Source organism: Trachypithecus francoisi, unplaced genomic scaffold (assembly GCF_009764315.1).
Source record: "Trachypithecus francoisi isolate TF-2019V2 unplaced genomic scaffold, Tfra_2.0 Lachesis_group11, whole genome shotgun sequence".
NCBI lineage: Eukaryota > Metazoa > Chordata > Mammalia > Primates > Cercopithecidae > Trachypithecus > Trachypithecus francoisi.
Genome location: NW_022681456.1, coordinates 11,600,976 through 11,627,658, shown reverse-complemented (window position 1 = coordinate 11,627,658; position 26,683 = coordinate 11,600,976). Strand labels below are relative to the sequence as shown.

Sequence of the window (26,683 nt, the reverse complement as noted above, 5' to 3'; positions counted from 1 at the left end):
GCCAGTGTGTCAGGATGCAGACCTTCTCTCTGGGTTATCTAGGTTATCTCACAGGGGACCTGCCATTTCTTTCTCTTTTTCTTTTCCTTTCTTTTATATTAAAAAAAATTTTTTTTGGAGAGTCAGGGTCTTGCTATGTTGCCTAGGCTGGTCTCGAACTCCTGGCCTCAAGCAATCCTCTTACCTTGGCTTCCCAAAGTGCTGGGATTACAGGAATGAGCCGCTGCACCCGGCCTAAGACCTGCCCTTACTCCCCCCAGCTAAGCCCAGGCAGCCCAGCCAAGGCAGGTCTTCCCTCCTCTAAACCTGAAACCCCTCCTGAGCCCCCTCGAGTGCCCCATCCTTACCCCATAGGCCCAGGCTTACACCACCTGGTTATTCTTTATTCTCATGCACTCCAGGATGAGATCAGAGAATGAAGAGGGTCTTGAAGCCAGCCTGGGAGAGAAGCACCGGCCTTCCTATTGGCAAGGAACGACCCAGTGCTGGGGGCAGTGAGGGGCCCTCTGAGGGTGCCAGGGGCATGCCGGGAGCCGCTGCTGACTCCTCCAGACAGAGCCGCTCTGGTCTGAGCGATCAGGTGACGCAGGCTCGAATTTCTCGTGAAGCGTTTTTTTTTTTCTCTGCAGGGGAGAGGGGGATAGTGGAGCTGGCATTTGAAAGACGCTGTACCAATGTCTTCTCCTCAAACCCTCACAGCGTGCTCAGGAGGGCTTGGACTGGACAAGACCCCACTGGACAGATGTGCAAATGGAGGCTGAAGGCCAACTGCCTTACTCAAGGGTGTTCAGAAGCCAGAAGACCACCTCCTTTCAACCCCGTGCCCAGCCCAGTTATGTGGCCCAGGGTGCAAACAGAAGGTTTCGTGCAGGACTGGAATGTACTGGTCTTCAGTGAAATGGTTTTTTTGTTTGTTGTTTGTTTGTTTGAGACAAGAGTCTTGCCCAGACTGGAGTGCAGTGGCACAATCTCAGCTCACTGCAACCTCCACCTCCCGGGTTCAAGCAATTCTCTGCCTCAGCCTCCTGAGTAGCTGGGATTACAGAAGCCTGCCCCTACGCCCGGCTAATTTTTGCATTTTTAATACAGATGGGGTTTCACCATCTTGGCCAAGCTAGTCTTGAACTCCTGACCTTGTGATCCACCTACCTCGGCCTTCCAAAGTGCTGGGATTACAGGCGTGAGCCACCGTGCCCAGCGAGTTTTGTTTTTTTGAGACGGAGTCCCATTCTGTCACCCAGGCTGGAGTGCAGTGGTGTGATCTCAACTCACTGCAAGATGGAGACCTCCCGGGTTCAAGCGATTCCCCTGCCTCAGCCTCTCAAGTAGCTGGGACTACAGGTGCCTGCCACCATGCCGGGCTAATTTTTGTATTTTTAGTAGAGACAGGGTTTCATCATGTTGGCCAGGCTGGTCTTGAATTCCTGACCTCCAGTGATCCGCCTACCTTGGCCTCCCAAAGTACTGGGATCACAGGCAAGAGCCACCATGGCCGGCCGAAACGGGTTTTGAAGAGGAAGAGTCAAAAAGGACACCTGGACTGTAGGAGGCAAGAAGCCTGCCCGCTCTGATCTTGCTCCCCCACTCCCCTACCCCAAGCCCTTTGGAGACCCCAGGAGATCTGTGCATTGTTCCAGGCCCTGGAGCAGCCTCAGCCACATCAGAACGTGGCAGGCGTGCCCACCTCTTACCTGGCATCAATCTCCTTCCTCTGTCTTCTTGAACATGGCCAAGGCTTCCGCCAGCACACCATCAGGGTCTAGGATTTTGACCTGGAAGGAAATACCAAGAAGTTGGTTTGGAGAGCATGGAGGACCCAGGCTGCCAGCCTTGACTGGTGCTGCCTGCCCTGTGGGGTGCTGCCAGCCTCATCAGGAGCCACCTCTCTTGCTAGGGATGCCCTGACTGAAAACAAAACCTTGTCTGTTCCCTGTCTGGGCTGGGCTGGCCTGGCAGGTCTGGGCTGGGCATGGCTGGGGGTGCTGGCTTCTGTCTCTGTCTGGGTGTGGCTACAGGGCCCTGGTGAGGGCTGCCCACCTCAGGAATGGGGAATTGAGTGGGCTCAGGGGCCTCGTCACGACCAAAGTCCATCATCGTCCCGCACTTGGCCATATTGTCCACCCAGAAGCCTTCAAACAGCTGGCCGTGGTCCAGATGGAAGAAGCGCCCCGCCCCGTTCTTCATGCCTCTCTCCCAGCAGCCCTCGTACTGGTTCCCGTTCTCTGGGGGGAAAGGACAGGGAGGTGTGGTGCAGGGTACACCAAACTAAGCTAGACCCCCAGGGGTCGCTCTTCCAGAGCTCCGTGCAAATCCCAACATATTGGGAGGACAAGATAAGAGGCTCATAAGCCCAGGAGATCAAGACCAGCCTGAGCAATATAGTGAGACCCCATCTCTGCAAAAACAATTTTTTAAAAATTAGCTGGGTATGGTGGTGTGTACCTATAGTCCCAGCTACTCGGGAGGCTGAGTTGGGAGGATGGCTTAAGTTCAGGAAGTTGAGGCTGCAATGAGCTGAGATTGCCCCACAGTACTCCAGCCTGAGTGACAACCTCTGCCTCCTGAGTTCAAACAATTCTCCTGTCTCAGCCTCCCAAGTAGCTGGGATTATAGGTTCGTGCCACCATGCCCGGCTAATTTTTTGTATTTTTGTAGAGATGGGGTTTCTCCATGTTGGCCAGGCTGGTATTGAACTCCTGACCTCAGGTGATCCACCCGCCTCGGCCTCTCAAAGTGCTGGGATTACAGGCGGGAAACACCGCGCCCAGTCTGTTTTTATTCTTTTAATTATTTTTAAATGTTTTTTAAAATTTTTTTCAGATGGAGTTTCGCTCTTGTAGCCCAGGCTGGAATGCAATGGCCCAGTCTCGGCTCACTGCAACCTCCGTCTCCCAGGTTCAAGCGATTCTCCTGCCTCAGCCTCCTGAGTACCTGGGATTACAGGTGCCCACCACCACACCCAGTTAATTTTTGTATTTTTAATATAGATGGGGTTTCTCCATGTTGGTCAGGCTGATCTCAAACTCCTGACCTTATGATCTGCCCACCTCTGCCTCCCAAAGTGCTGGGATTACAGGCGTGAGCCACCGCGCCTGGCCTGTTTATTAAAATTGGGATATAAGTTCATATAACATAAGTTGACCATTTTGAAGTGTATAGTTCAGTGGCATCTAGTACATTCACAATGCTGTGCAACCATTACCTCTATCTACTTTCAAAACGTTTTAGTCACCCCAGAAGGAAACCCCGTGCCCATTAAGCAGCCATTCCCCACACCCCCTAACTTCACCATTCCCATAGTCCTAGGCAACCATTAGTCTACTTTCTGTCTCTATGGAGTTGCGTGTTCTGAAAATTTCATATAAATAGAATCATATATATGTGACCTTTTGTGACTGAGGGAAGGGATAGGGTCCTCTTCCTCTCTTGTCCCACATTGGCACAAGGGCCAGTGTGGGACAAGAGTGTGGGGTGTGGCCTGCCTCTGTGGGACCAGATGGGCGTGGCCAGCTCGCTGCCGGGGGCGTGGTCATGTGGGCGGGGTCAGCGGGGGCGGGGTACTCACTCAGGCGCAGCATGCCGTCCCCGTTGGGCTTGTCGTTCTCCCACTGTCCCTCGTAGATGTCGCCGTTGCTGTAGTACATGCGGCCCCACCCGCTGCGCTGGCTGCCACACCACTCACCCTCATAATACTCCTTGGGTCCGAAAAACTGGATCCCATAACCCTGAAAGCACGAAGATGCTACTACTCAGGGCTCCCCCCGCCACCGCCCCGCCAAACCAGGAAAGCCCGCCGTCGTCCCAGGCACCCCCAGAGCCACACACCCCAGCTTCTTCCTTCTTCCTCAGCCCTATGTCCAAGCGGAGGGTCGTGTCTTAGCGGAGGATCGTGTCTTCTTTTTTTCTTTTTTCTTTTTTTTGAGCTAGGGCCCCGCTCTGTCACCCAGGCTAGAGTGCCGTGGTGTGATCTCGGCTTATGTAACCTCCGCCTCCCGGGTTCAAGTGATTTTCCTGCTTCAGTCTCCCAAGCAGCTGGGATTACAGACACGCACCACCACATCCTGCTAATTTTTGTATTTTTAGGAGAGACAGGGTTTCACCATGTTGGCCAGGCTGGCCTTGAGCTCCTGACTTCAAGTGATCCGCCCGCCTCAGCCTCCCAAAGTGCTGGGATTACAGGCGTGAGCCACAGTGCCTGCTGATAATGTCTTGAAGGATCTCCTCATGCTCTGTTTCTCTCTGTCCCTCTGCAGCCGCCTCCATGCAGCCGGTCATTAAAGTCCCTTCTCACTGACCCACCCTCTCCTCTCTCATCCCCACCCCACCATGCATCATGCAGCCCCTACAGCGCCAGAGGATTCTTTAAATCACTCATCTAGGCAGGGCGCTGTAGCTCACTGACTCACTTTAGGAGGCCGAGGTGGGTGGATCACTTGAGGTCAGGAGTTTGAGACCAGCCTGGCCAACATGGTGAAACCCCATCTCTACTAAAAATACAAAAAATTAGCTGGACATGATGGTGGCACCTGTGATCCCAGTTACGCGGGAGGCTGAGGCAGGAGAATCATCTGAACCTGGGAGATGGAGGTTGCAGTGAGCTGAGATCCTGCCACCGCACTGTACCCTGGGTGACGGAGTGAGACGCTGTCTCAAAAAAAAAAAAAAAAAATCGCCCATCTGATCATGCTCGCCCCCCTCCAACTCTTTTTTTTTTTTTTGAGACGGAGTCTCGCTCTGTGGCCCGGGCGGGAGTGCAGTGGCCGGATCTCAGCTCACTGCAAGCTCCGCCTCCCGGGTTCACGCCATTCTCCTGCCTCAGTCTCCCGAGTAGCTGAGACTACAGGTGCCAGCCACCTCGCCCGGCTAGTTTTTTTGTATTTTTTAGTAGAGACGGGGTTTCACCATGTTAGCCAGGATGGTCTCAATCTCCTGACCTCGTGATCCGCCCGCCTCGGCCTCCCAAAGTGCTGGGATTACAGGCTTGAGCCATCGCGCCCAGCCCCAACTCTTCTTTTGACCCAGAAAAATGAACATAAACACCATACTTAGCCTGGCGCGGGTTCCCCTCTCTGCATCATGGCCTGGAAATTCCCAAGACAGTAACATTGTGGGAGCAATCACTGGGCTCACCCGGTTTGTTCCCTGTCCCTCAGGGATCACTGTCCTCTGTTGACTGATGTCCGAAGTCTTGAAAAACATTGTTTCATACATATTTTATCCATTTTGTTTTGTTCTTTCAGGTGAGAAAGTAAATCCACACTGTTACTGCATCTCGGTCAGCCAAATGCATTTGAGACTCACTCATGTTGAGGCCAGGTGCAGTGGCTCATGCCTGTAATCCCAGCACTTTGGGAGGCCGAGGTGGGTGGATCACCTGAGGTCAGGAGTTTGAGACCAGCCTGACCAACATGGCAAAACCCTGTCTCTATTAAAAATACAAAAAATTAGCTGAGTGTGGTGGCCGGCACCTGTAATACTAGCTACTTGGGAGGCTGAGGCAGAAGAATTGCTTGAACCCAGGAGTCAGAGGTTGCAGTGAGCCGAGATAATGCCATTGCATTCCCGCCTGGTCAACAGAGCGAGAGACTGTCTCAAAACAAAAAATAAAAAACAAAAAAACACCACACTTAGTGTCCAACAGCAGGGAAACAAGGTCTGTTTGCAGATCACACCCGAGGGGGTTGGGTTGAGAAGCCACGTCTACTCCTCAAAATCCTGATTTCCCACATATCCCTGAGGGCCCCTGCAACTCTTCTCCTCACTCCTGCCCCAGGGCAGACACACTCTGCTGTTTTACATCTCCTTCCCTTTGCTATTTTTTGCTTCCCATCTTTCTCTCTTTTTTTTTTTTTCCTGGTTAACTCCTAGCATCTTTTAGTGTCACCTCCTACAGGAAGCCTGTCCTGAATTCCCTCTTTTTGATACAAGTCTTGCTCTGTTGTCCATGCTGGAGTGTGGTGGCACCACCATAGCTCACTGTAGCCTCAGCTTCTTGAGATCAAGCAATCCTCCTGCCTCAGCCTTTTGAGAATTTGGGACTACAGATGTGCACCACAACATCCAGCTAATTATTATTATATAGTTTTATTTATTTATTTTGAGACAGAGTCTTGCTCTGTTGCCCAGGCTAAAGTGCAGTGGCGCGATCTTGGCTCACTGCAACCTCTGCCTTGCAGGTTCAAGCGATTCTCATGCCTCCGTCTCCCCAGCTGGGACTACAGGTGCACACCACTATGCCCGGCTAAATTTTTTTGTATTTTTATTTAGTAGAGACGGGGGTTTCACCATGTTGGCCAGGCTAGTCTCGAACTCCTGACCTCAAGTGATCCACCCCCGTTGGCCTCCCAAATTGCTGGGATTACAGGCGTGAGCCATTGTGCCTAGCCTTCTGCCCTGAATTCTCTAGGCTGGGCTTAATGATCTTCCTCTGGGCACCCTGTGAAAACATCCCTCCTAACACCATATTCTTTTTTTTTTTTTTTTTTTTGAGACAGAGTCTCGCTCTGTCACTCAGGCTGGAGTGCAGTGGTGTGATGTCCGCTCACTGCAAGCTCCGCCTCCCGGGTTCACGCCATTCTCCTGCCTCAGCCTTCCGAGCAGCTGGGACTACAGGCACCCACTACCATGCCCGGCTAATTTTTTGTATTTTTAGTAGAGACAGGGTTTCACCGTGTTAGCCAGGGTGGTCTCGATCTCCTGACCTCGTGATCCGCCCTCCTCGGCCTCCTAAAGTGCTGGGATTACAGATGTGAGCCACCACGCCAGGCCCTAACACCGTATTCCATGTAAACTGGTTATTTGGAGCTTTCTCTTCCTACTTCGCCAATAAACAGTTTGGGAGCAGAGAACACGAAACCCTGGGCTCTACCACTTGCTAGCTGTGTGACTCCAGGCAAGACTGAAACTGCCTTTGCAGAATTATGACTGAGACAGTGAAAGAGATTTAACTTAACTGACTCCATCTTGCTTCTAACCTCTAAGCTGTCCGTGTCCATTCTGGGGCTTAAGCTGAACTAACTTTGGGAGAAACTTAGTTTATAGTTTATAGTTTAAACAAAGACAGTAATAGCCCTTTCCCAAAGACCTCCTTCTTGCCTGGGGACTACATTGCCTTTATAGGATTAACATTAGCTACAAGATTATAAATTATGGTTTAGGAGTCATGCAGCTAGAAGCTACAAGATTCTGACCCTCCCTAAACTGCTGCTAAGATCAGTGCTGAAGATATTTTGCAGAACTTGCACTTGATGGATCAGCTGGCACCACCCAGATCAATAAACTGACTTATGTGATCTTGTGGCCCCCACCCAGGAACTGACTCAGGGCAAAAACACAGTTTTGACTCCCTATGATTTCATCTCTGACCAATCAGCACGCCGGGCTCACTGTCTTTCCCCCACACATCAAGTTATCCTTTTTTTTTTTTTTTTGAGACAGAGTCTCGCTCTGTCACCCAGGCTGGATCTTGGCTCACTGCAAGTTCCGCCTCCCCGGTTCACGCCATTCTCCTGCCTCAGCCTCCTGAGTAGCTGGGACTACAGGCACCCGCCACCATGCCCAGTTAATTATTTTGTATTTTTAGTAGAGATGGGGTTTCACTGTGTTAGCCAGGATGGTCTCGATCTCCTGACCTCGTGACCCACCTGCCTTGGCCTCCCACAGTGCTGGGATTACAGGTGTGAGAAACCACATCCGGCCCTCAAGTTATCCTTAAAACCTCTGCAGCCAGAATGTTCGGAGAGACTGATTTGAGAAATAATACAACTCAGGGCCAGGCGTGGGCAAGGTGAACCCCTTGGGCAGTTACAAGACACCTCATCTCTTCGAGCTTGTTTGCTTATCAATAAAATGGGCATGACGATGATGATGAGCTGTTGCTGTGAGAGTTAACTGAATATTAAATATGTGTTTCAGGGCCGGGCACGGTGGCTCAAGCCTGTAATCCCAGCACTTTGGGAGGCCGAGACGGGCGGATCACGAAGCCAGGAGATCGAGACCATCCTGGCTAACACGGTGAAACTCCGTCTCTACTAAAAAATACAAAAAACTAGCCGGGCGAGGTGGCGGACGCCTGTAGTCCCAGCTACTCGGGAGGCTGAGGCAGGAGAATGGCGTAAACCCGGGAGGCGGAGCTTGCAGTGAGCTGAGATCCGGCCACTGCACTCCAGCCTGGGTGACAGAGCAAGACTCCGTCTCAAAAAAAAAAAAAAAAAAAAAAAAAAAAAATGTGTTTCAGGCTGGGCGTGGTGACCGGGCGTGAAAGCCTGTCTCTACTAAAAATATAAAAAATTAGCTGGGCATGGTGGCGGGCGCCTGTAGTCCCAGCTACTCGGGAGGCTGAGGCATGAGAATTGCTTGAACCCGGGAGGCGGAGGTTGCTGAGAGCCGAGATCGCACCACTGCACTCCAGCCTGGGCAACACAGCGAGACTCTGTCTCAAAAAAAAAAAAAAAGTTTTAAATATGTGTTTCAGGCTCACAATAGTAGTTGCTCAGTTGCAATACTGTTTATTATTGTGTCTCCAGGACTGATGGAGAGGATTCCTCCACACTGGTGGGAGTAGGTGGAGGCAACCTGTGCCCAGCTTGGGTGTTTCTGGGCTGAGCACGCGCCTCTGGCTGGCTTTGGCCCCTCGGGATGCTCGCTCCTCTCTTGTCCTCTGCCCTCTTGCTCCCACTTTTCCTACCTCCCCTTTTATCCAGCCCCAGCAGAAGCGAGATTCTTAAAAAGAGATGCCTGGGGAAAAGAAAGCCAGGAAGTAAGGGGGAAGAGGGTGGAGGCAACTTGGTCCCCACAAGCCTGGCTGGCTCCTTGCAACCACAGGGTTTTGTGAGCTCCTCCCTGGCCTTCTCTTGCTTCCTGTTTCCTGGATTTTGTTCTGAGAAACTTTGCAATTCCCCCACCCCTTCCTTCTCCCACACGTACCACAACCTTGTCCTCCTCCCTGTAGACCTCCCCTCTCTTTTCTCCCAGGCCTCTCTCGGCTCCCCCTACACATACATACACACACACACACACAGCCTGGCTGGCAGCCCTCCTCACCGATTTCTTATCACCTTTCCACCAGCCTGAGTAGACTCTCCTGCATTTGCCTGTCTGTGGATCAGGAAGGCTGAGGGTGCCATAGCCGTTGCGCTTCCCAAACTTCCAGTCCCCTTCATAGATGGCTCCGTTCTTCTTCCAGACCTGTGTTCCTTTCCCTGGGGACACACAGATGGGCAATGCTGCAGATGTGGCCACTCAGGGGTGGGGGTGGTGTGCCTGCCTGAGCCTCAGGGGTCCCTGACTGGATGAATCTTGAGAGCTGGGACAGGCTCTGCACATCATCCTAGACACCCAGTACCCAGGAGAAGGCCAGGAAAGTTCCATTTCTTTTTTTTTTTTTTTTTTTTTTTTTGAGACAGTGTCTCTCTCTGTCACCCAGGTTGGAGTGCAGTGGCACAATCTCAGCTTACTGCAACCTCTGCCTCCCGGGTTCAAGAGATACTCCTGACTCAGCATCCAGAGTAGCTAGGACTATAAGTGTGACCCAACACACCTAGCTAATTTTGTGTTTTAGTAAAGATGGGGTTCCATGTTGGCCAGGCAGGTCTCAAACTCCTGACTTCAAGTGATACATCCACCTCGGCCTCCCAAAGTTCTGGGATTACAGGCATGAGCCACTGCATCCAGCCAGAGGTAATTCTCTTTGTTTGTTTGTTGATTAGTGTCGCATGTCTGTCCTTTCCAGGAGAATGTGAGCTGCAGGAGGGCACAGACTTTGATCTGTTTTGTTCACTGCACTGAAAACCTATGCCTGGAGACTGGGCGCAGTGGCTAACGCCCGTAATCCCAGCATTTTGGGAGGCTGAGGTGGGAAAACTGCTTGAACCTGGAAGGTGGAGGTTACAGTGAGCTGAGCTGAGATCACACCATTGCACTCCAGCCTGGGCAACAAGAGTGAGATTCTCTCTCTCAATCTCAAAAAAAAAAAAAAAAAAAATCTTATGGGGGCTGGGAGCAGTGGCTCATGCCTGTAATCCCAGCACTTTGGGAGGCCGAGGCAGGCTGATCACTTGAGGTCAGGAGTTCGAGACCAGCCTGGCCAACATGGTGAAACCTGGTATCTACTAAAAATACAAAAATTAGCTGGGCGTGGTGGTGCACGCCTGTAATCCCAGCTACTCTGGAGGCTGAGGCAGGAGAATCACTTGAACCTGGGAGGCGGAGGTTGCAGTGAGCCGAGGTCATGCCACTGCACTCCAGCTCGGGTGACAGAGTGAGACTCCAAGAAAGGAAGAAAGGGGCTGGGCGCGGTGGCTCAAGCCTGTAATCCCAGCACTTTGGGAGGCCGAGACGGGTGGATCACGAGGTCAGGAGATCGAGGCCATCCTGGCTAACACGGTGAAACCTCGTCTCTACTAAAAATACAAAAAACTAGCCGGGAGAGGTGGTGGTCACCTGTAGTCCCAGCTACTCGGGAGGCTGAGGCAGGAGAATGGCGTAAATCCGGGAGGCGGAGCTTGCAGTGAGCTGAGATCCGGCCACTGCACTCCAGCCCGGGCGACAGAGCGAGACTCCGTCTCAAAAAAAAAAAAAAAAAAAGAAGGAAGGAAGAAAGGGGGTCAGGGGGAGGGAGGGGGGATGGAAGGAAGGGAATGAAGGAAAAGGAGAAAGAAAGAAAGAAAACATGCCATTTGTGACAACATGGATGAATCTGGAAGACATTATGCCAAGTGAAATTAAGCCAAGCACAGAAAGACAAATACTGCATGATTTTACTTATATGTGGAATGTAAAAAGTCAAACTCATAGAAACAGTAAAATAGCAGTTACCAGGGGCTGGTGGGGTGGGGAAAATGTGGAGATGTTCTGTCAAAGGGTGCATACTTTTTGTTATAAGATGTACAAGATTTGGAGACCTAAGGCTGGGCACGGCGGCTCACCCCTGTAATCCCAGCAATTTGGGAGGCTGAGGCAGGTGAATCACTTGAGGCCAGAAGTTCAAGACTAGCCTAGGCAACATGGTTAAGCCCTGTCTCTACTAAATAGACACAAATTAGCCTGGTGTGGTGGTGTGTGCCTGTAATCCCAGCTACTCAGGAGGTTGAGGTAGGAGAATTGCTTGAACTTCAGAGGCAGAGGTTGCAGTGAGTGAGATTGCACCACTGCACTCCAGCCTGGACAGAGTGAGACTCTGTCCCAAAACAAATAAACAGGTCGGACACGGTGGCTCATGCCTGTAATCCCAGCACTTTGGGAGGCTGAGGCAGGTGGATCGTGAGGTCAGGAGATCGAGACCATCCTGGCCAACATGGTGAAACCCTGTCTCTACTAAAAATACAAAAATTAGCTGGGCATGGTGGTGCGCACCTGTAGTCCCAGCTACTTGGGAGGCTGAGGCAGGAGAATGGCTTGAACCCGGGAGGCGGAGGTTGTAGTGAGCCGAGATCGCAGCACTGCACTCCAGACTGGGCGACAGAACACAACTCTGTCTCAAACAAAATGAAACTACATCAGGAAGTGAAGAGGATTCCTCCATCCTGTCACTAAGATGCTGGTAGACATGTGTATCATGCAGAGGTATACTTGCAGGAAGAGAGAAAAAAGGCCAGCCAGGGAGAAGCAGAAATAAGATGGAGAAGTTGTTCTAAGCCTTCCCTGAGGTTGGCTCTATTCCTGCCTTTCTAATAATTTGCTTTTATGGGGTGCTTCGTTCTCCTGATTTACTGATGCTGTCATCTCTCATGTGGATGTCTGCAAGGGCCTCTGAGGGGTCTTGCTGCCCCCACCTCATTCACAACAAAATAGCCAGCATGGGTGTTATAGGACATGAATCAGAACATGTCATTCCTCTGCTCTAAATCCTCCCTGTGTCACAGAGTCAAATCCAAAGTTCTTACCGTGGCTGACAAGGTCCTGTATGATCTGACTACCCTTCTTTAGCCCACAACTTTTTTTTTTTTTTTTTTTTAGATGGAGTTTCGCTCTTGGAAACTCCCAGGCTGGAGTGCAATGGCGCGATGTCAGCTCACTGTAACCTCCTCCTCCCAGGTTCAAGCAATTCTCTTGTCTCAGCCTCCCAAGTAGCTGGGATTACAGGCACCTGCCATCACGCCCGGCTAATTTTTGTATTTTTAGTAGAGATGGGGTTTCACCATGTTGGCTAGGCTGGTCTTGAACTCCTGACCTCAGGCAATCTGCCTGTCTCGGCCTCCCAAAGTGCTGGGATTTCAGGCATGAGGGACCACGCTGGGCCTGTTTTTTTTGAGGCAGAGTCTTGCTCTGGCACTCAGGCTGGAGTGCAGTGGCATGATCTTGGCTTACTGTAACCTCCACCTCCCGGATTCAAGCGATTCTCCTGTCTCAGCCTCCCTAGTAGCTGGGATTACAGGCGTTCACCACTTGACCCAGCTAATTTGTTGTATTTTTAGTAGAGATTGGGTTTTGCCATGCTGGCCAGGCTGCTGTGGAACTCCTGACCTCAAGTGATCTGCCCACCTCGGCCTCTCAAAGTGCTGGGATTACAGGCGTGAGCCACCATGCCCTGCCAGCCCTCAACCTCTCTGACCTCCTCCTCTTCCTCACTCTGTTTCATTCACACCATCCTCCTGGCTGTTCCTTGAACACCCCAGGTATGTTCCTCTGCTCCAGCTGGTCACGCCACCTTCTATCCTAGTCCCTGCAGACATCCACTCAGTTACTCCCTCTCTTCCAAAGTCTCTTTTTTTTTTCCCCGAGACAGAGTCTGGCTCTGTTGCCCAGGCTGGAGTGCAGTGGCACCATCTTGGCTCACTACAAGCTCCGCCTCCCGGGTTCACACCATTCTCCCGCCTCAGCCTCCCAAGTAGCTGGGACTACAGGCTCCCGCCACCACGCTCGGCTAATTTTTTGTATTTTTACTTGAGACAGGGTTTCACCATGTTGGCCAGGATGGCACACATCTCCCGACCTCGTGATCCACCCACCTCAGCCTCCCAAAGTGCTGGGATAACAGGTGTAAGCCACCGTGCCTGGCCCTCTCCTCCAAGTCTTGACTGAGAATTTATCTGTTCACTGAGTTGAGATCACCATTTAATTCTGCAAACTCAGATTACCCTATTGTTTTTCTGTTTTCATACATGTATACCTACCACCTCTAACATAGTATATTATTTACTTATTATATTTATCATTTGTTGTCAGTCTAGCCCTGCTAAACATACACTTCATAAGAACAGGTATCTTTGTTTTCTTCACTGCTACATTTCCACAGAGTTTAGCATAGTTCCTGGCACATAGTAGGTACTCAATACAAATTGTGAAGTCGGTGTGAACTTGGTTATTCCTAAGTCATGTGGACTCACTATTCATGCTACACATATGTGGTGCACCCCTCCCCGCCGGGTGTTAGGATGGTGAGGATGTAAGCAGTGACCAAGCATGGCCCCCTCCCTTTTTTTTTTTTTTTTTGAGAGAGAGTCTCACTCTGTTGCCCAGGCTGGAGTGCAGTGGCGCAATCTCGGCTTATTGCAACCTCTGCCTCCTGGATACAAGCGATTCTCCTGCCTCAGCCTCCCGAGTAGCTGGGATTACATGCGTGTGCCATCATGCCTGGCTAATTTTTTGTATTTTTTTAATAGAGACGAGGTTTCACTGTGCTGGCCAGGCTGGTCTCAAACTCCTGACCTCATAATCTGCCTGTATCAGCCTCCCAAAGTGCTGTGATTACAGACGTGAACCACTGTGCCTGTCCAGCCCCCACTTTTAAGCCATTTGCTGCTTGCCTCTGGGATAAAGGCAAATGTCATCACAGCCCGTGAGACCCTACATGGTTGGTGCTACTGACCTGCCCACTGTCTCTCCCCTTGCTCACTCTATTGCAGCCACACTGGTTTCCAGTCTCCTTTTTTTCTTTTTCTTTTTTTTTTTTTCTTTTCTTTTGAGACAGGGTCTCACTCTGGATTGTAGTGGCGCAACCATGGCTCACTGCAGCCTCTCTTAACTCCTGGGTTCAAGCGATCCTCCTGCCTCAGCCTCCTGAGTAGCTGGGACTACAGGAGCATACCACCATATCTAGCTAATTCCTTAAGTTTTCTATTTTCTAAGGCCGGGTGCGGTGGCTCATACCTGTAATCCCAGCACTTTGGGAGGCCGAGGCAGATGGATCACCTGAGGTCAGGAGTTCGAGACCAGCCAGGCCAACATGGTGAAACCCCCGTCTCTACTAAAAATACAAAAATTAGCTGGGTGTGGTGGCACATGCCTGTAATTCCAGCTACTCAGGAGGCTGAGGCAGGAGAATCAGGCTTGACCCAGGAGGCGGAGGTTTCAATGAGTCAAGGTCATGCCACTGCACTCCAGCCTGGGTGACAAGAGCAAAACTTCGTCTCAAAAAAAAAAAAAGTATTCTATTTTGCAGAGATGGGGTCTTGCTACGTTGCCCAGGCTGGTCTCCAATGCCTAGCCTCAAGCAATCCTCCTGCCTCACCCTCCCGAGTAGCTGGAACTACAGGTATGCACTGCCATGCCCAGTACCCTCTCAGTACTCCACAGCATCCCCCAATTCTGACTGCACTGCCTAGCAGGCATACCCCCTGCCTGGTGAACTCATCCTCCTCCTGTCTGGTTCAGCTGGAACATCACCTCTCCCACAATCTGTGTTCTCATGGCTCCTTCATGTCTCCTCTCTGGTTCCCTTCATATCCAGATGCCACCACCTGTAGCCCCTTGACCTTGAGTAAGTTACTTCCTCTCTCTGAGCGCCATGTGCCTCATCTGTAAAATGAGAATGTTACCTTCCTGGGCAGGTTCTTTGCAACACAGTAAGCTCTCTGAGGGCTAGGATCATGCTGGATGCCCCACACAGGGCCTGGAATGGATTGGGAGTTCAGTAAGTGTTTGTGGAGTGAATGAATGAGTGGCGTGGGGACCCACCAGGCCACTCTGTCCTCAACTTCTGTAACGACTGTCTTGACCACTTCTGATCTGCTTATACCACAGCAACTCACTTCAGCTTGGTCAAGGCATGTGTCTTGAAGAGAGGGGGCCTCAGTTCTCTGAGGTCTGCTTTCTGCAGCCCCTGGCCCATTGGCATTAGGTCTACACCTCCAAGGTCTAAGGGACAGCAAGATTCACACAGATGGAAGCCCACTGTCCCGTCACAGATGGGGAGGCCAAGACCCAGTGAATAGGAGATGACTTACCTGAAGCTTCACAACTGCTCTGCAGTACAGCTGGGTTGTGCAGTGTACAGGGCTCTGTCCACAACATATGCCACCCACAAGAACTGGAAAATACACTCAGGCACCTTTTTTTTTTTTTTGACAGAGTCTCGCTCTGTCGCCCAGGCTGGAGTGCAATGGCGCACCGCACCTGGCCCCGCCTGGCCCATTTTTGTAATTCTTTTTTTTTTTTTTTTTTTTTTTTTTTTTGAGACGGAGTCTCGCTCTGTCACCCAGGCTGGAGTGCAGTGGCCGGATCTCAGCTCACTGCAAGCTCCGCCTCCCGGGTTTACGCCATTCTCCTGCCTCAGCCTCCCGAGTAGCTGGGACTACAAGCGCCGGCCACCTCGCCCGGCTGGTTTTTTATATTTTTTAGTAGAGACGGGGTTTCACCGGGTTAGCCAGGATGGTCTCGTTCTCCTGACCTTGTGATCCGGCCGTCTCGGCCTCCCAAAGTGCTGGGATTACAGGCTTGAGCCACCGCGCCCGGCCGTTTGTAATTCTTTAGTAGAGATGGGATTTTGCCATATTGGCCAAGGTAGTCTCGAACTCCTGACCTCAGGTGATCTGCCTGCCTCGGCCTCCCAAAGTGCTGGGATTACAGATGTGAGCCACCACACCCAGCCTGGAACTGGGATCCTAACCCGGGTTTATTTGACTCCAAAGCACTTAACCCAGCAAGGCAGGAGAGCAGGGTGGTTAAGAGCACAGAATCGGGCCGGGCTCAGTGGCTCACACCTGTAATCCCAGCACTTTGGGAGGCCAAGGCGGGTGGATCACTTGAGGTCGGGAGTTCGAGACCAGCCTGACCAACATGGAGAAACCTCGTCTTACTAAAAATACAAAATTAGTCTGGCATAGTGGCGCATGCCTGTAATCCCAGCTACTCTGGAGGCTGAGGCAGGAGAATTGCTTGAACTCAGGAGGTGGAGGTTGTGGTGAGCCAAGATTGTGCCACTGCACTCCAGCCTGGGCAACAAGTGTGAAACTCCGTCTTAAAAAAAAAAAAAACAAAGAGCACAGAATCTAGCCAGGCACAGTGACTCCCACTTGTAATCCTGGCAATTCTGGAGGCTGAGACAGGAGGATTGAGCCCAGGATCCTGAGGCTGCAGGATCTCGAGGCACAACTGCACTCCAGCCTGTTTTTCTGAGACAGAGCAAGGCCTTGTCCCCTCAAAAAAAAAAAAAAGAATACACAGTCTGGAATTGAAAGACTAGAGTGAGCAGCAGTGTCACATTTAAAAATAAAAGCTCTTTTTTCTTTCTTTTTTTCCCCCAGTCAGGATTTAGTTTGTATCGACAGGACCCCTTTGCCCCCTGCTGGTCAGACTTGAGCCCTGGCTCCTCCTCGGGGGGATGGAGTAGGGGGTCCTCCCTTGTGCGTGGAGCTCAGCCCTCTGCAGAGCATCACAGATGAATGCAAAGCCCGAACCCCGCTGCAAGCGGGTTTCGGGGGGATTGGCTTTTCTTGTTGCCAGCCAGCCTGGTGCTTAACCCAAGTCTCAGAAGGCAGGAACTGAGCCCCCTAGGTCCCAGAGCCCCGGGGACAGGCCAGTTTCTCAAGACCCTCTGTCCACTGCTGGTCCTGAGACCCTCACTCTGTTGAAGTCAGGGCTGAATTTGTTCAGAAGCCCCAGCACATGGAGGCCCCCCGCTGGCCTGGGCCAGCACTCATCCTGGGGGAGCCTTGGGGACACATCTCATGTCCCCAGTGAGCTCTGTATGCCGCCTTCCTGGCCCTGTTGCCCACTGTGGGCACGACCCACTCTGGCCGCCTGTCCTCGAGTCCCACTCACCCTGTTTCACATTGTCCTTCCACTCGCCCACATAGTAGTCGCCATTCACAGCATACACCTGGCGCCGCAGGCCGTTCTTCTGGGCCTTCTGGTCCCACCCCTTCCACAGGGACTCCAACTTTTTCGGGCACTTAGAGTCTGGCATGGTGGCTGCTTCTGCAAGGATGGAGGGTGCTGGAAAGGGGTTAGGAACATCTGGGGCTCAGTGTGCCCCGTGTAATGCCGGGATCCTGAGCTCAAGTGGGGCGAGTCATGTGTGTTCTGAGCTCCCGGGGCAGGTGAACGGCCCTTGGTGGGGATCCTTTAGTGCTGGACTGACCTTTGGCTGGCCCCTCCCTTGCCTCTCCCAGGGGCCCCCTCCCAGGGGGTCTGATGGCACAATCACTTGGGAATCTAGGGAGACCAGTAGAGCAGGAGGGTTTGTGATGGCATCAGGGAGAAGCTGCCCCTAGGGAGGGGGTGGCGTCATGTATACATGTGTGTGTGTGTGTATATATATATATATATATATTTGATGTCTTCTAAATATTTATATTTATTTATTTATTTATTTATTTATTTATTTATTTATTTAGAGACGGAATCTTGCTTTGTTGCCCAGGCTTGAGTGCAGTGGCACCATCTTGGCTCACTACAACCTCTGCCTCCTGGGTTCAAGTGATTCTCCTGCCTCAGCCTCCTAAATAGCTGGGATTACAGGCGCCCACCACCACGCCTGGCTGATTTTTGTATTTTTAGTAGAGACGGGGTTTCACCATGTTGGCCAGGCTCGTCTTGAATTCCTGACCTCAAATGATCCACCCACCTCAGCCTCTCCAAGTGCTGGGATTACAGGCATGAGCCACTGAGCCAAATATGAATCCAAAATATGAACCCAAAATATGGGTTACATATTTTGACAATCACACCTAGGAGTAGGGAAAAATCATTCCAGGCAAAGAAAACAGGCAGAGCAAAAACTGGCAGTGGGGAAACAATCTCAGGTCCCAAATTCTATGCCGATGGGATTTTTTCCCCTCCCATTTCCTTTTTTTTTTTTTTTTTTTTGAGACGGAGTCTCGCTCTGTCTCCCGGGCTGGAGTGCAGGGGCCGGTTCTCAGCTCACTGCAAGCTCCGCCTCCCAGGTTCACGCCATTCTCCTGCCTCAGCCTCCCGAGTAGCTGGGACTACAGGCGCCCGCCACTTCGCCCGGCTAGATTTTTGTATTTTTTAGTAGAGACGGGGTTTCACCGTGTTAGCCAGGATGGTCTCGATCTCCTGACCTCGTGATCCACCCGTCTCGGCCTCCCAAAGTGCTGGGATTACAGGCTTGAGCCACCGTGCCCGGCCTCCCCTCCCATTTCCAAATATCACATGTACTATTATTAATCTTTATATGTAAATTAACTCACTTGGCAGAGGTTGCAGTAAGCCGAGATCATGCCACTGCACTCCAGCTTGGATGACAGAGTGAGAACTTTTCTCAAGAAGAAAATAAAAATAAGTTAACTCACTTTAAAAAATCAATATATATATTGAAAAAAGGAGGGCCAGGCGCAGTGACTCACCCCTGTAATCCCAGCACTTTGGGAGGCCGAGGCGGATCACCTGAGGTCAGGAGTTCGAGACCAGCCTGGTCAACATGGTGAACCCTTGTCTCTACTAAAAATACAAAAATTAGCCGGACCTGGTGGCATGCGCCTATGTAATCCCAGCTACTCAGGAGGCTGAGGCAGGAGAATCACTTGAATCCGGGAGGCGGAGGTTGCAGCGAGCTGAGTTGGCACCATTGCACTCTAGGTTGGGTGACAGAGCAACACTCAGTCTTAAAAAATAATAAGGCCAGGCGCAGTGGCTCACACCTGTAATCCCAGCACTTTGGGAGGCCGAGGAGGGTGGATCACAAGGTCAGGAGACCGAGACCATCCTGGCTAACACTATGAAACCCCATCTCTACTAAAAATACAAAAAATTAGCTGGGTGTGGTGGCGGACGCCTGTAGTCCCAGCTACTCGGGAGGCTGAGGCAGGAGAATTGCGTGAACCCGGGAGTTAGAGACCAGCCTGAGCTTCTAGTGAGCCGAGATTGCACCACTGCACTCCAGCCGGGTGACAGAGCGAAACTCCATCTCAAAAAAATAAAATAAAATAAAATAAAATAAAAAATAAAAAAATAATAATAATAAAATAAGTTAACTCATTTAAAAAAATACATATATTGAAAAAAGGAGGGCCAGCTGCAGTGGCCCATGCCTGCAATCCTAGCACTTTGGGAGACTGAGGCTGGTGGATGGCCTGAGGTCAGGAGTTTAAGACCAGCCTATCCAACATGGTGAAACCTGGTCTCTACTAAAAATACAAAATTAGCCAGGTGTGGTGTCCCATGCCTGCAGTCCGAGCTATTCCGGAGGCTGAGACAGGAGAATCGCTTGAACCCGGGAGGAGGAGGCTGCAGTGAGCCGAGATTGCACCACTGCACTCCAGCCTGGGCCAGGCAGAGTGAGACTCTGTCTCAAAAAAAAAAGAAAGAAAAAAGGCCAGGCGTGGTGGCTCACACCTGTAATCCCAGCACTTTGGGAGGCTGAGGCGGGCAGATCACAAGGTCAGGAGATTGAGACCGTCCTGGCTAACAAGGTGAAACCCCGTCTCTATTAAAAATACAAAAAAATTAGCCAGGCGTGGTGGCGGGAGCCTGTAGTCCCAGCTATTCAGGAAGCTGAGGCAGGAGAATGGGGTGAACCTGGGAGGTGGAGCTTGCAGGGAGGCGGAGCTTGCAGTGAGCCAAGATCGCGCCACTGCACTCCAGCCTGGGCCACAAAGCAAGATTCCGTTTCAAAAAAAAAAAAGAAGAAGAAGAAGAATGGAGGCTTTACGTATCATTATTATAAATAGAAAACCAGTAGCAGGTACCCTAAGGCAATGATAAATGTAAAAATAAAAACATTGAACGAACCAACTTAAGTCTTAGCTAGATGCTATGGCTTAGAGTAGGTTGAGCTCCAAGGTCTCTGTTAAAAATAGGAATTAGTAAGACTGGGTGCGGTGGCTCACGCCTGTAATCCCAGCACTTTGGGAGGCTGAGGTGAGCAGATCACGAGGTCAGGAGTTTGAGACCAGCCTGGCCAACATGGTGAAACCTCGTCTCTACTAAAAATACAAAAATTAGCCGGGCGTGACACCTGCAATCTCAGCTACTCGGGAGGCTGAGGCAAGAGAATCCCTTGAAACTGGAAGGAGGAGGTTGCAGTGAGCTGACATTGCACTACTGCACTCAGCCTGGGCGAAAAGAGCAAAACTCCTTCTCAAAAAAAAAAAAAAAAAAAAGATTGGCAAATGTTAAAAGAGGTGTTAATGTCATGTAATCACCAGACTGACTCTCCTTGGCTTACTCAGAATTGTAAGAGAACCCAGACTCTAATAACTTTCTCATGATGTCATTGGATGTTACTTCACACCTCATAAGTGTAACCTAAAATCACCCTCCATCCCACAGTTTAGGGAACATAGGTTCTACTCCGAGGAGGCTGTGGTCTTAACACGTGGGCTGTTGACAGGAAATGAAAGTCGGCCCAGGTTGTTTTGGTGCTGAGTAACAGACCACCCTGGCGGCACAGGGGCTGCCGCCTGCAATCCCAGCACGTTGGGAAGCTGACGCGGGAGGATCGCATGAGTCCAAGAGTTGGAGACCAGCCTGGGAAACCATAGTGAGACCTTGTCTCTTCCAAAAAAAAAAATCAGCTGAGCATGGTGGCGCAGGCCTGTATCCCGGCTACGCTGGAGGCTGAGGTGGGAAGATGCCTTGATCCTAGGAGGTCAGGACTGCAGTGAGCTACCATCCGGCGCCACTGCATTTCAGCCTAAGGGACAGAGGGAGACCCTGTCTCAAGGGGGAAAAAAAAACAACAACAACCCACAATGGAAGGGGGAGGAGCCGGGAACCAGATGGCTTGGGGTCAGTCAGGAGTCCTGGCCCTGCCCCACATGCGCCCGGCTCACCTGCCCTCACCTGCGGGATCGCAGCCTTCAGCTTCCAAGTCCTTCAGCAGCGTGCGCCGCGGGCCCGGCCAGGGTCGCTGTGGCAACGCGCCGCCCCAGCCTAGCAACCAGGCAGTGCCCGCCCCTTCCTGCAGAGATCCGATAGCGGCAAAATTTGATCGTCAAACTTACGTCACACTTTTTTTGTTTTTTATGTTTTGTTTTGGTTTTGTTTGTTTTTTTGAGATGGAGTCTCACTCTGTCGCCCAGGCTGGAGTGCAGTGGCGCGATCTCGGCTCACTGCAACCTTCGCCGCCCTGGTTCAAGCGATTCTTCCTGCTTCAGCCTCCCAAGTAACTGTGATTATAGGCGCCCACCACCATGCCCAGCTAATTTTTTGTATTTTTAGTAGAGATGGGGTTTGGCTAGGCTGATCTTGAACTCCTAACCTCAAGTGATTCGCCCACCTCATCTCCCAAAGTGCTGGGATTAGAGGCCTGAGCCACTGTGCCCTGCCGTCACACTGGTCCTTAGCCATGTAGGGGTCTGGACTGCTCCGAGTGTCTCATGGGAGCTCTAAAGACCCCCTAAACCCTGAAGGGTGCCTTCTCATTACCCTACACAAGTCAGCTCTTGTCACTCTTGGCTCACACCCTCCAGGGGCTCCCCTGGTCACTCAGGGTAAAAGCCGCAGCCCTTCCAGTGGCCTTCAAGGCCCTGGTGATCTGCCCGCGCCTCCCCTTTCCAATCAGACCTTGTCCCCCGCCACTCCTGGCACCTGCTCTCTGCTTCAGCCACATACTTGCTTCATTGCTGTTCCTGGAAAATACTGGGCATGTTCTGGCCTCGGGGCCTTTGCCTCTTTTGTGCCTGCTGCCAGGACATCTGTTCCTCCGGAAAGCAGCCTGGATCATTCCCTTCTTTCCTTCAGGGCTTTATTCAAAAATCACCTTCTCAGTGAGGAGTTCCTGGAATCACCCTATTTAAAGTTGGAATTTCCATGTACACTTGCCAACCCCCTCATTTCTGTTTTATGTCCTCTTTAGCACTTGGCACCACCACACATACACCCCTTATTTATTGTCTGCCTCTTGGAAGACAAACATTTTTTTCTTCCAACTTCTATTTTCAATAAAAATTTCAAACACAGAAAAAAAAATAACTACAATGAACACCTGTTACTGCCTCTGCCTATTTTTAACAATTACTGGCATTTTGCCCTATTTGAAAGCAGAAAAGTTTTTGTGCTTTCTTACTGCCATCTCTGTAGGACCTAGAAGTGTGCCAGACACACAAATTTGTTCAGTATTTGTTGGATGAATGAATGAGTGAATGAATGAATGAGTGAATGAATGAATGAGGCGCTTTCAGGGACTCCCACTGTGGGAGTTGGTGGTCCTCAGGTTAAGGATTCCTTCTAGAAAGGAATCAGAGTCTCAGCCGGTGTGGTGGCTCACATCTGTAATCCCAGCACTTTGGGAGGCCAAGGCAGGTGGATCACTTGAGATCAGGAGTTCTTTTTTTTTTTTTTTTTTTTTTTTTTTGAGACGGAGTCTTGCTCTGTCGCCCGGGCTGGAGTGCAGTGGCCGGATCTCAGCTCACTGCAAGCTCCGCCTCCCGAGCTTCTCCGCCATTCTCCTGCCTCAGCCTCCCGAGTAGCTGGGACTACAGGCGCCCGCCACCTCGCCCGGCTAGTTTTTTGTATTTTTTAGTAGAGACGGGGTTTCACCGTGTTCGCCAGGATGGTCTCGATCTCCTGACCTCGTGATTCGCCCGTCTCGGCCTCCCACAGTGCTGGGATTACAGGCTTGAGCCACCGCGCCTGGCCGAGATCAGGAGTTCAACACCAGCCTGGCCAACATGGGGAAACCCTGTCTACTAAAAACACGAAAGTTTTAGCTGGGCATGGTGGCCCACACCTGTAATCCCAGCTACTCGGGAGGCTGAGACAGGAGAATTGCTTGAACCCTGGAGGGCAAGGCTGCAGTGAGCCAAGGTCACCCTGGGCAAAAGAGTGAGACCCTGTCAAAAAAAAGAAGAAGTCAGAGAGAGAGAGAGAGAGGGAGGGAGAGAGGGAGAGAGGGAGAGAGGGAGGGAGGGAGGGAGGGAGGGAGAGAGGGAGAGAGGGAGGGAGAGAGGGAGGGAGGGAGAGGGAGGCAGGGAGAGAGAGGGAGGGAGGGAGAGAGAGAGTAGGGAGAGAGGGAGAGGGAGGGAGAGGGGGAGGGGGAGGGAGAGGGAGAGAGAGAGAAAATAAAGGAAGAGAGAAAGAGGCCAGGCACGGTAGCTCACGCCAGTAATCCCAGCACTTTGGGAGGCCGAGGAGGGCGGATCACGAGGTCAGGAGATTGAGACCATCCTGGCTAACACGGTGAAACCCTGTCTCTACTAAAAATACAAAAAATTAGCTAGGTGCCGTGGCGGGCGCTTGTAGTCCCAGCTACTTGGGAGGCTAAGCCAGGAGAATGGCGTGAACCCGGGAGGCGGAGCTTGCAGTGAGCTGAGATCCGGCCACTGCACTCCAGCCTGGGCGACAGAGCAAAGACTCCGTCTCAAAAAAAAAAAAAGAAAGAAAGAAAGAAGGAAAGAAAGAAAGAGAAAGAAAGAAAAAAAAGAAAAGAAAAAAGAAACCAGAGTCTCCAGGCATGGTTGTGGATATGATACTTTGCCGTGGAGTGCCCAGCTTGCCTCATCTGCTTCCCAAGCTGTGTGCCCACAGGGCTGTGTCCTCCTGGAAGGACCACTTTTTCTACTTGGCACAAAGGTACCATCTAGGCTGGAGACAACCCCTGAGAGGACCTGCTCTTCTGGGGTGGGGATCCCTCTGCTGTACAGAAGCAGCTCTGGCTGCAGCAGACCATTCTGTCCATGCTATCCCAGGCTGCAGCCCCAAAACCGAGCACAGGCCCAGTGCACAGCACACGCTTGGCAAATCTCTGGGGACTACAGAAATGGGTAGGTGTCCTGTCATCCACCCCTTTGTCCTCAGATCCGTTCTTATTATTTTTATTTTTTATTTTTATGTATTTACTTATTTTATTATTTTTTGAGACAGAGTCTTGCTCTGTTACCCAGGCTGGAGTGCAGTGGCACAATCTCAGCTCACTGTAGCCTCTGCCTCATGTGTTTAAGCGATTCTCCCGCCTCAGCCTCCAGAGTAGTTGGGATTACAGATGCTGGTCACCATGCCCGGCTAATTTTTGTATTTTTAATAGAGGCGGGGTTTTACCATGTTGGCCAGGCTGGTCTCCAGCTCCTGACCTTAGGTGATCTTTCCGCCTCGGCCTCCCAAAGTGCTGCGATTATAGGCGTGAGCCACCGCACCCGGCCTTATTATTTTTATTTTTTGTTTTATTTATTTATTTTTATTTTTTGAGACAGAGTCTCACTTTGTCACCCAGGCTGGAATGTAGGTCAGCCGTTACCTGTGGGTCACATGGAGGGTGTCAGTTCTGGGCTCTCCCAGCTCTCTACCCAAACAGGTGAAGTGGCTTCAGTAACTCAGGGACTTACAGTCTACTGGGAGAGAGAAAGGTGCACCCGGCTGGGTGCGGTGGCTCAAGCCTGTAATCCCAGCACTTTGGGAGGCCGAGACGGGCAGATCACGAGGTCAGGAGATCGAGACCATCCTGGCTAACACGGTGAAACCCCGTCTTTACTAAAAAATACAAAAACTAGCCGGGCGAGGTGGCGGGCGCCTGTAGTCCCAGCTACTCGGGAGGCTGAGGCAGGAGAATGGCGTAAACCTGGGAGGCAGAGCTTGCAGTGAGCTGAGATCCGGCCACTGCACTCCAGCCTGGGCGACAGAGCGAGACTCCGTCTCAAAAAAAAAAAGAGAAAGGTGCACCCAATGAATTAAATATAAATAATGCGATAAAGCTGGGTGTGGGGGCTCGTGCCTGTAAACCCAGCACTTTGAGAGGCCTTACTTCAAGGCCACACAGACTTCGAGGTGATGTTTTTCCTTTTTTTTTTTTGGAGATGGAGTCTCGCTCTGTCACCAGGCTGGAGTGCAGTGACGTGATCTCGACTCACTGCAAGCTCCACCTCCTGGGTTCATGCCATTCTCCTGCCTCAGCCTCCCAAGTAGCTGGGACTACAGGCGCCTGCCACCATGCCTAAGTTTTTTGTAATTTTAGTAGAGACAGGGTTTCACCATGTTAGCCAGGATGGTCTCGATCTCCTGACCTCGTGATCCACCTGCCTCAGCCTCCCAAAGTGCTAGGATTACAGGCATGAGCCACCATGCCCGGTCAAAGTTTTTCCTTTTTTTCTTTTTGGTGATTTCTTATTCTGGTAGTATATACATAACATTAAAGTTACATTTTATTTTTGTCCCAGCTACAAACTTATATTTTAATCATTTTTAAGTGCACAGATCAGAGGCATTAAGTACATTGACAATGTTCTACAACCATCACCTCCATCCAGCTCCAGAACTTTTTCATCTTGCCAAACACTCAGTACCTATTCAACACTAACTCCCTGTTCCCCCTTCCTTTTCCTCAGCCCCTGGCACTCACCATTCTGCTTTTTTTTTTTTTTCTGAGACAGTTTCACTCTTGTTGCCCACACCGGAGTGCAGTGGCACATTCTCTGCTCACTGTAACCTCTGCTTCCCAGGTCCAAGCCCTTTTTCTGCCTCAGCCTCCTGGGTAGCTGGGATTATAGGTGACCGCCACCACGCCCAGCCAATTTTTGTATTTTTAGTAGAGATGGGGTTTCACCATGTTGGCCAAGCTGGTCTCGAACTCCTGACCTCAGGTGATCTACCTGCCTTGGCCTCCCAAAGTGCTGGGATAAGAGGCATGAGCCACCGTTCCTGGCCAGTGCTACACATTTTTTAAACAATCAGATCTTATGAGAACTCACTCTCCTGATGACAGCACCAAGAGGGATGGTATTAAACATGAGAAACCGCTCCCATGATCCACTCACCTCCCAGCAAGCCCCACCTCCAGCATTGCGGATTATATTTCAATATAAGATTTGGGCAAGGGCGCAGATCCAAACCATATCATAGAAGTAGGGTCTCATTCTGTTGCCCAGGCTGGAATGTAGTGGCGCGAACATGGCTCACTGCAGCCTCAAACTGGGCTCAAGTGATCTTCCTGCCTTGGCCTCCCGATAGCAGGGATTACAGGCACACACCACCACACCCAGCTAATTATCTTATTTTTTGTAAAGATAGGGGGTCTCACCGTGTTGCCCAGGATGATCTCAAACTCCTGGGCTCAAACGACCCTCCTGCCTTGGCCTCTCAAACTGCTGGGATTACAGGCATGAGCCCCCACACCCAGCCTCATTGCATCATTTATATTTAATTCATTGGGTTTACCTTTCTCTCTCCCAGTAGACTGTAATTGATGCATAGCAAACTTCCTCAGTATATCTTCCTGCTTTATACAAGGTTCTTTGGTTGCCAGTAGAGAAAGCATTTCATATTACCCCAAAAGAGAAATTTATTACTAGGATATAAGAGTCTTTCGTGGAGTCTAATAACAGGAAATTCAGCTGGAGTTTACAAGGAACTGGACTCTAGCGTTGGACACCTGTCTACAACAAAGCCTCTCTCTCTCTCCTCAGTCTTTCTTGTTCTGCGAATCAGTTTCTCATGCTCATGGTGGGAAGCAGCTGCTCCTTTTATCACCTCAGTTCCAATCACTCACAGAAACTAACTGGCTGTTTCTGAATTCCAATTCCTAAACCCTGATTGGCCCAGCTGGGTCTGGAGTCTGCCCCTGGCCAGTCAT

General features: G+C 51.0%; 1 protein-coding gene across 1 annotated transcript; it reads right to left on the bottom strand.

Moving 5' to 3' along the window:
• Positions 1-366: 366 nt before the first annotated feature.
• MORN3 (MORN repeat containing 3) lies at positions 367-20,984 on the bottom strand. The gene is made up of 7 exons (XM_033220341.1): positions 20,965-20,984; positions 16,981-17,154; positions 9,043-9,200; positions 3,566-3,725; positions 2,038-2,222; positions 1,692-1,772; positions 367-623 (listed from the first exon to the last, which is right to left on the bottom strand). The coding sequence occupies exons 2-6, from the start codon at positions 17,123-17,125 to the stop codon at positions 1,698-1,700; spliced, it is 723 nt and encodes a 240-aa protein (XP_033076232.1). The 5' UTR covers positions 17,126-17,154; positions 20,965-20,984; the 3' UTR covers positions 367-623; positions 1,692-1,697.
• Between the last annotated feature and the right edge of the window lie 5,699 nt (positions 20,985-26,683).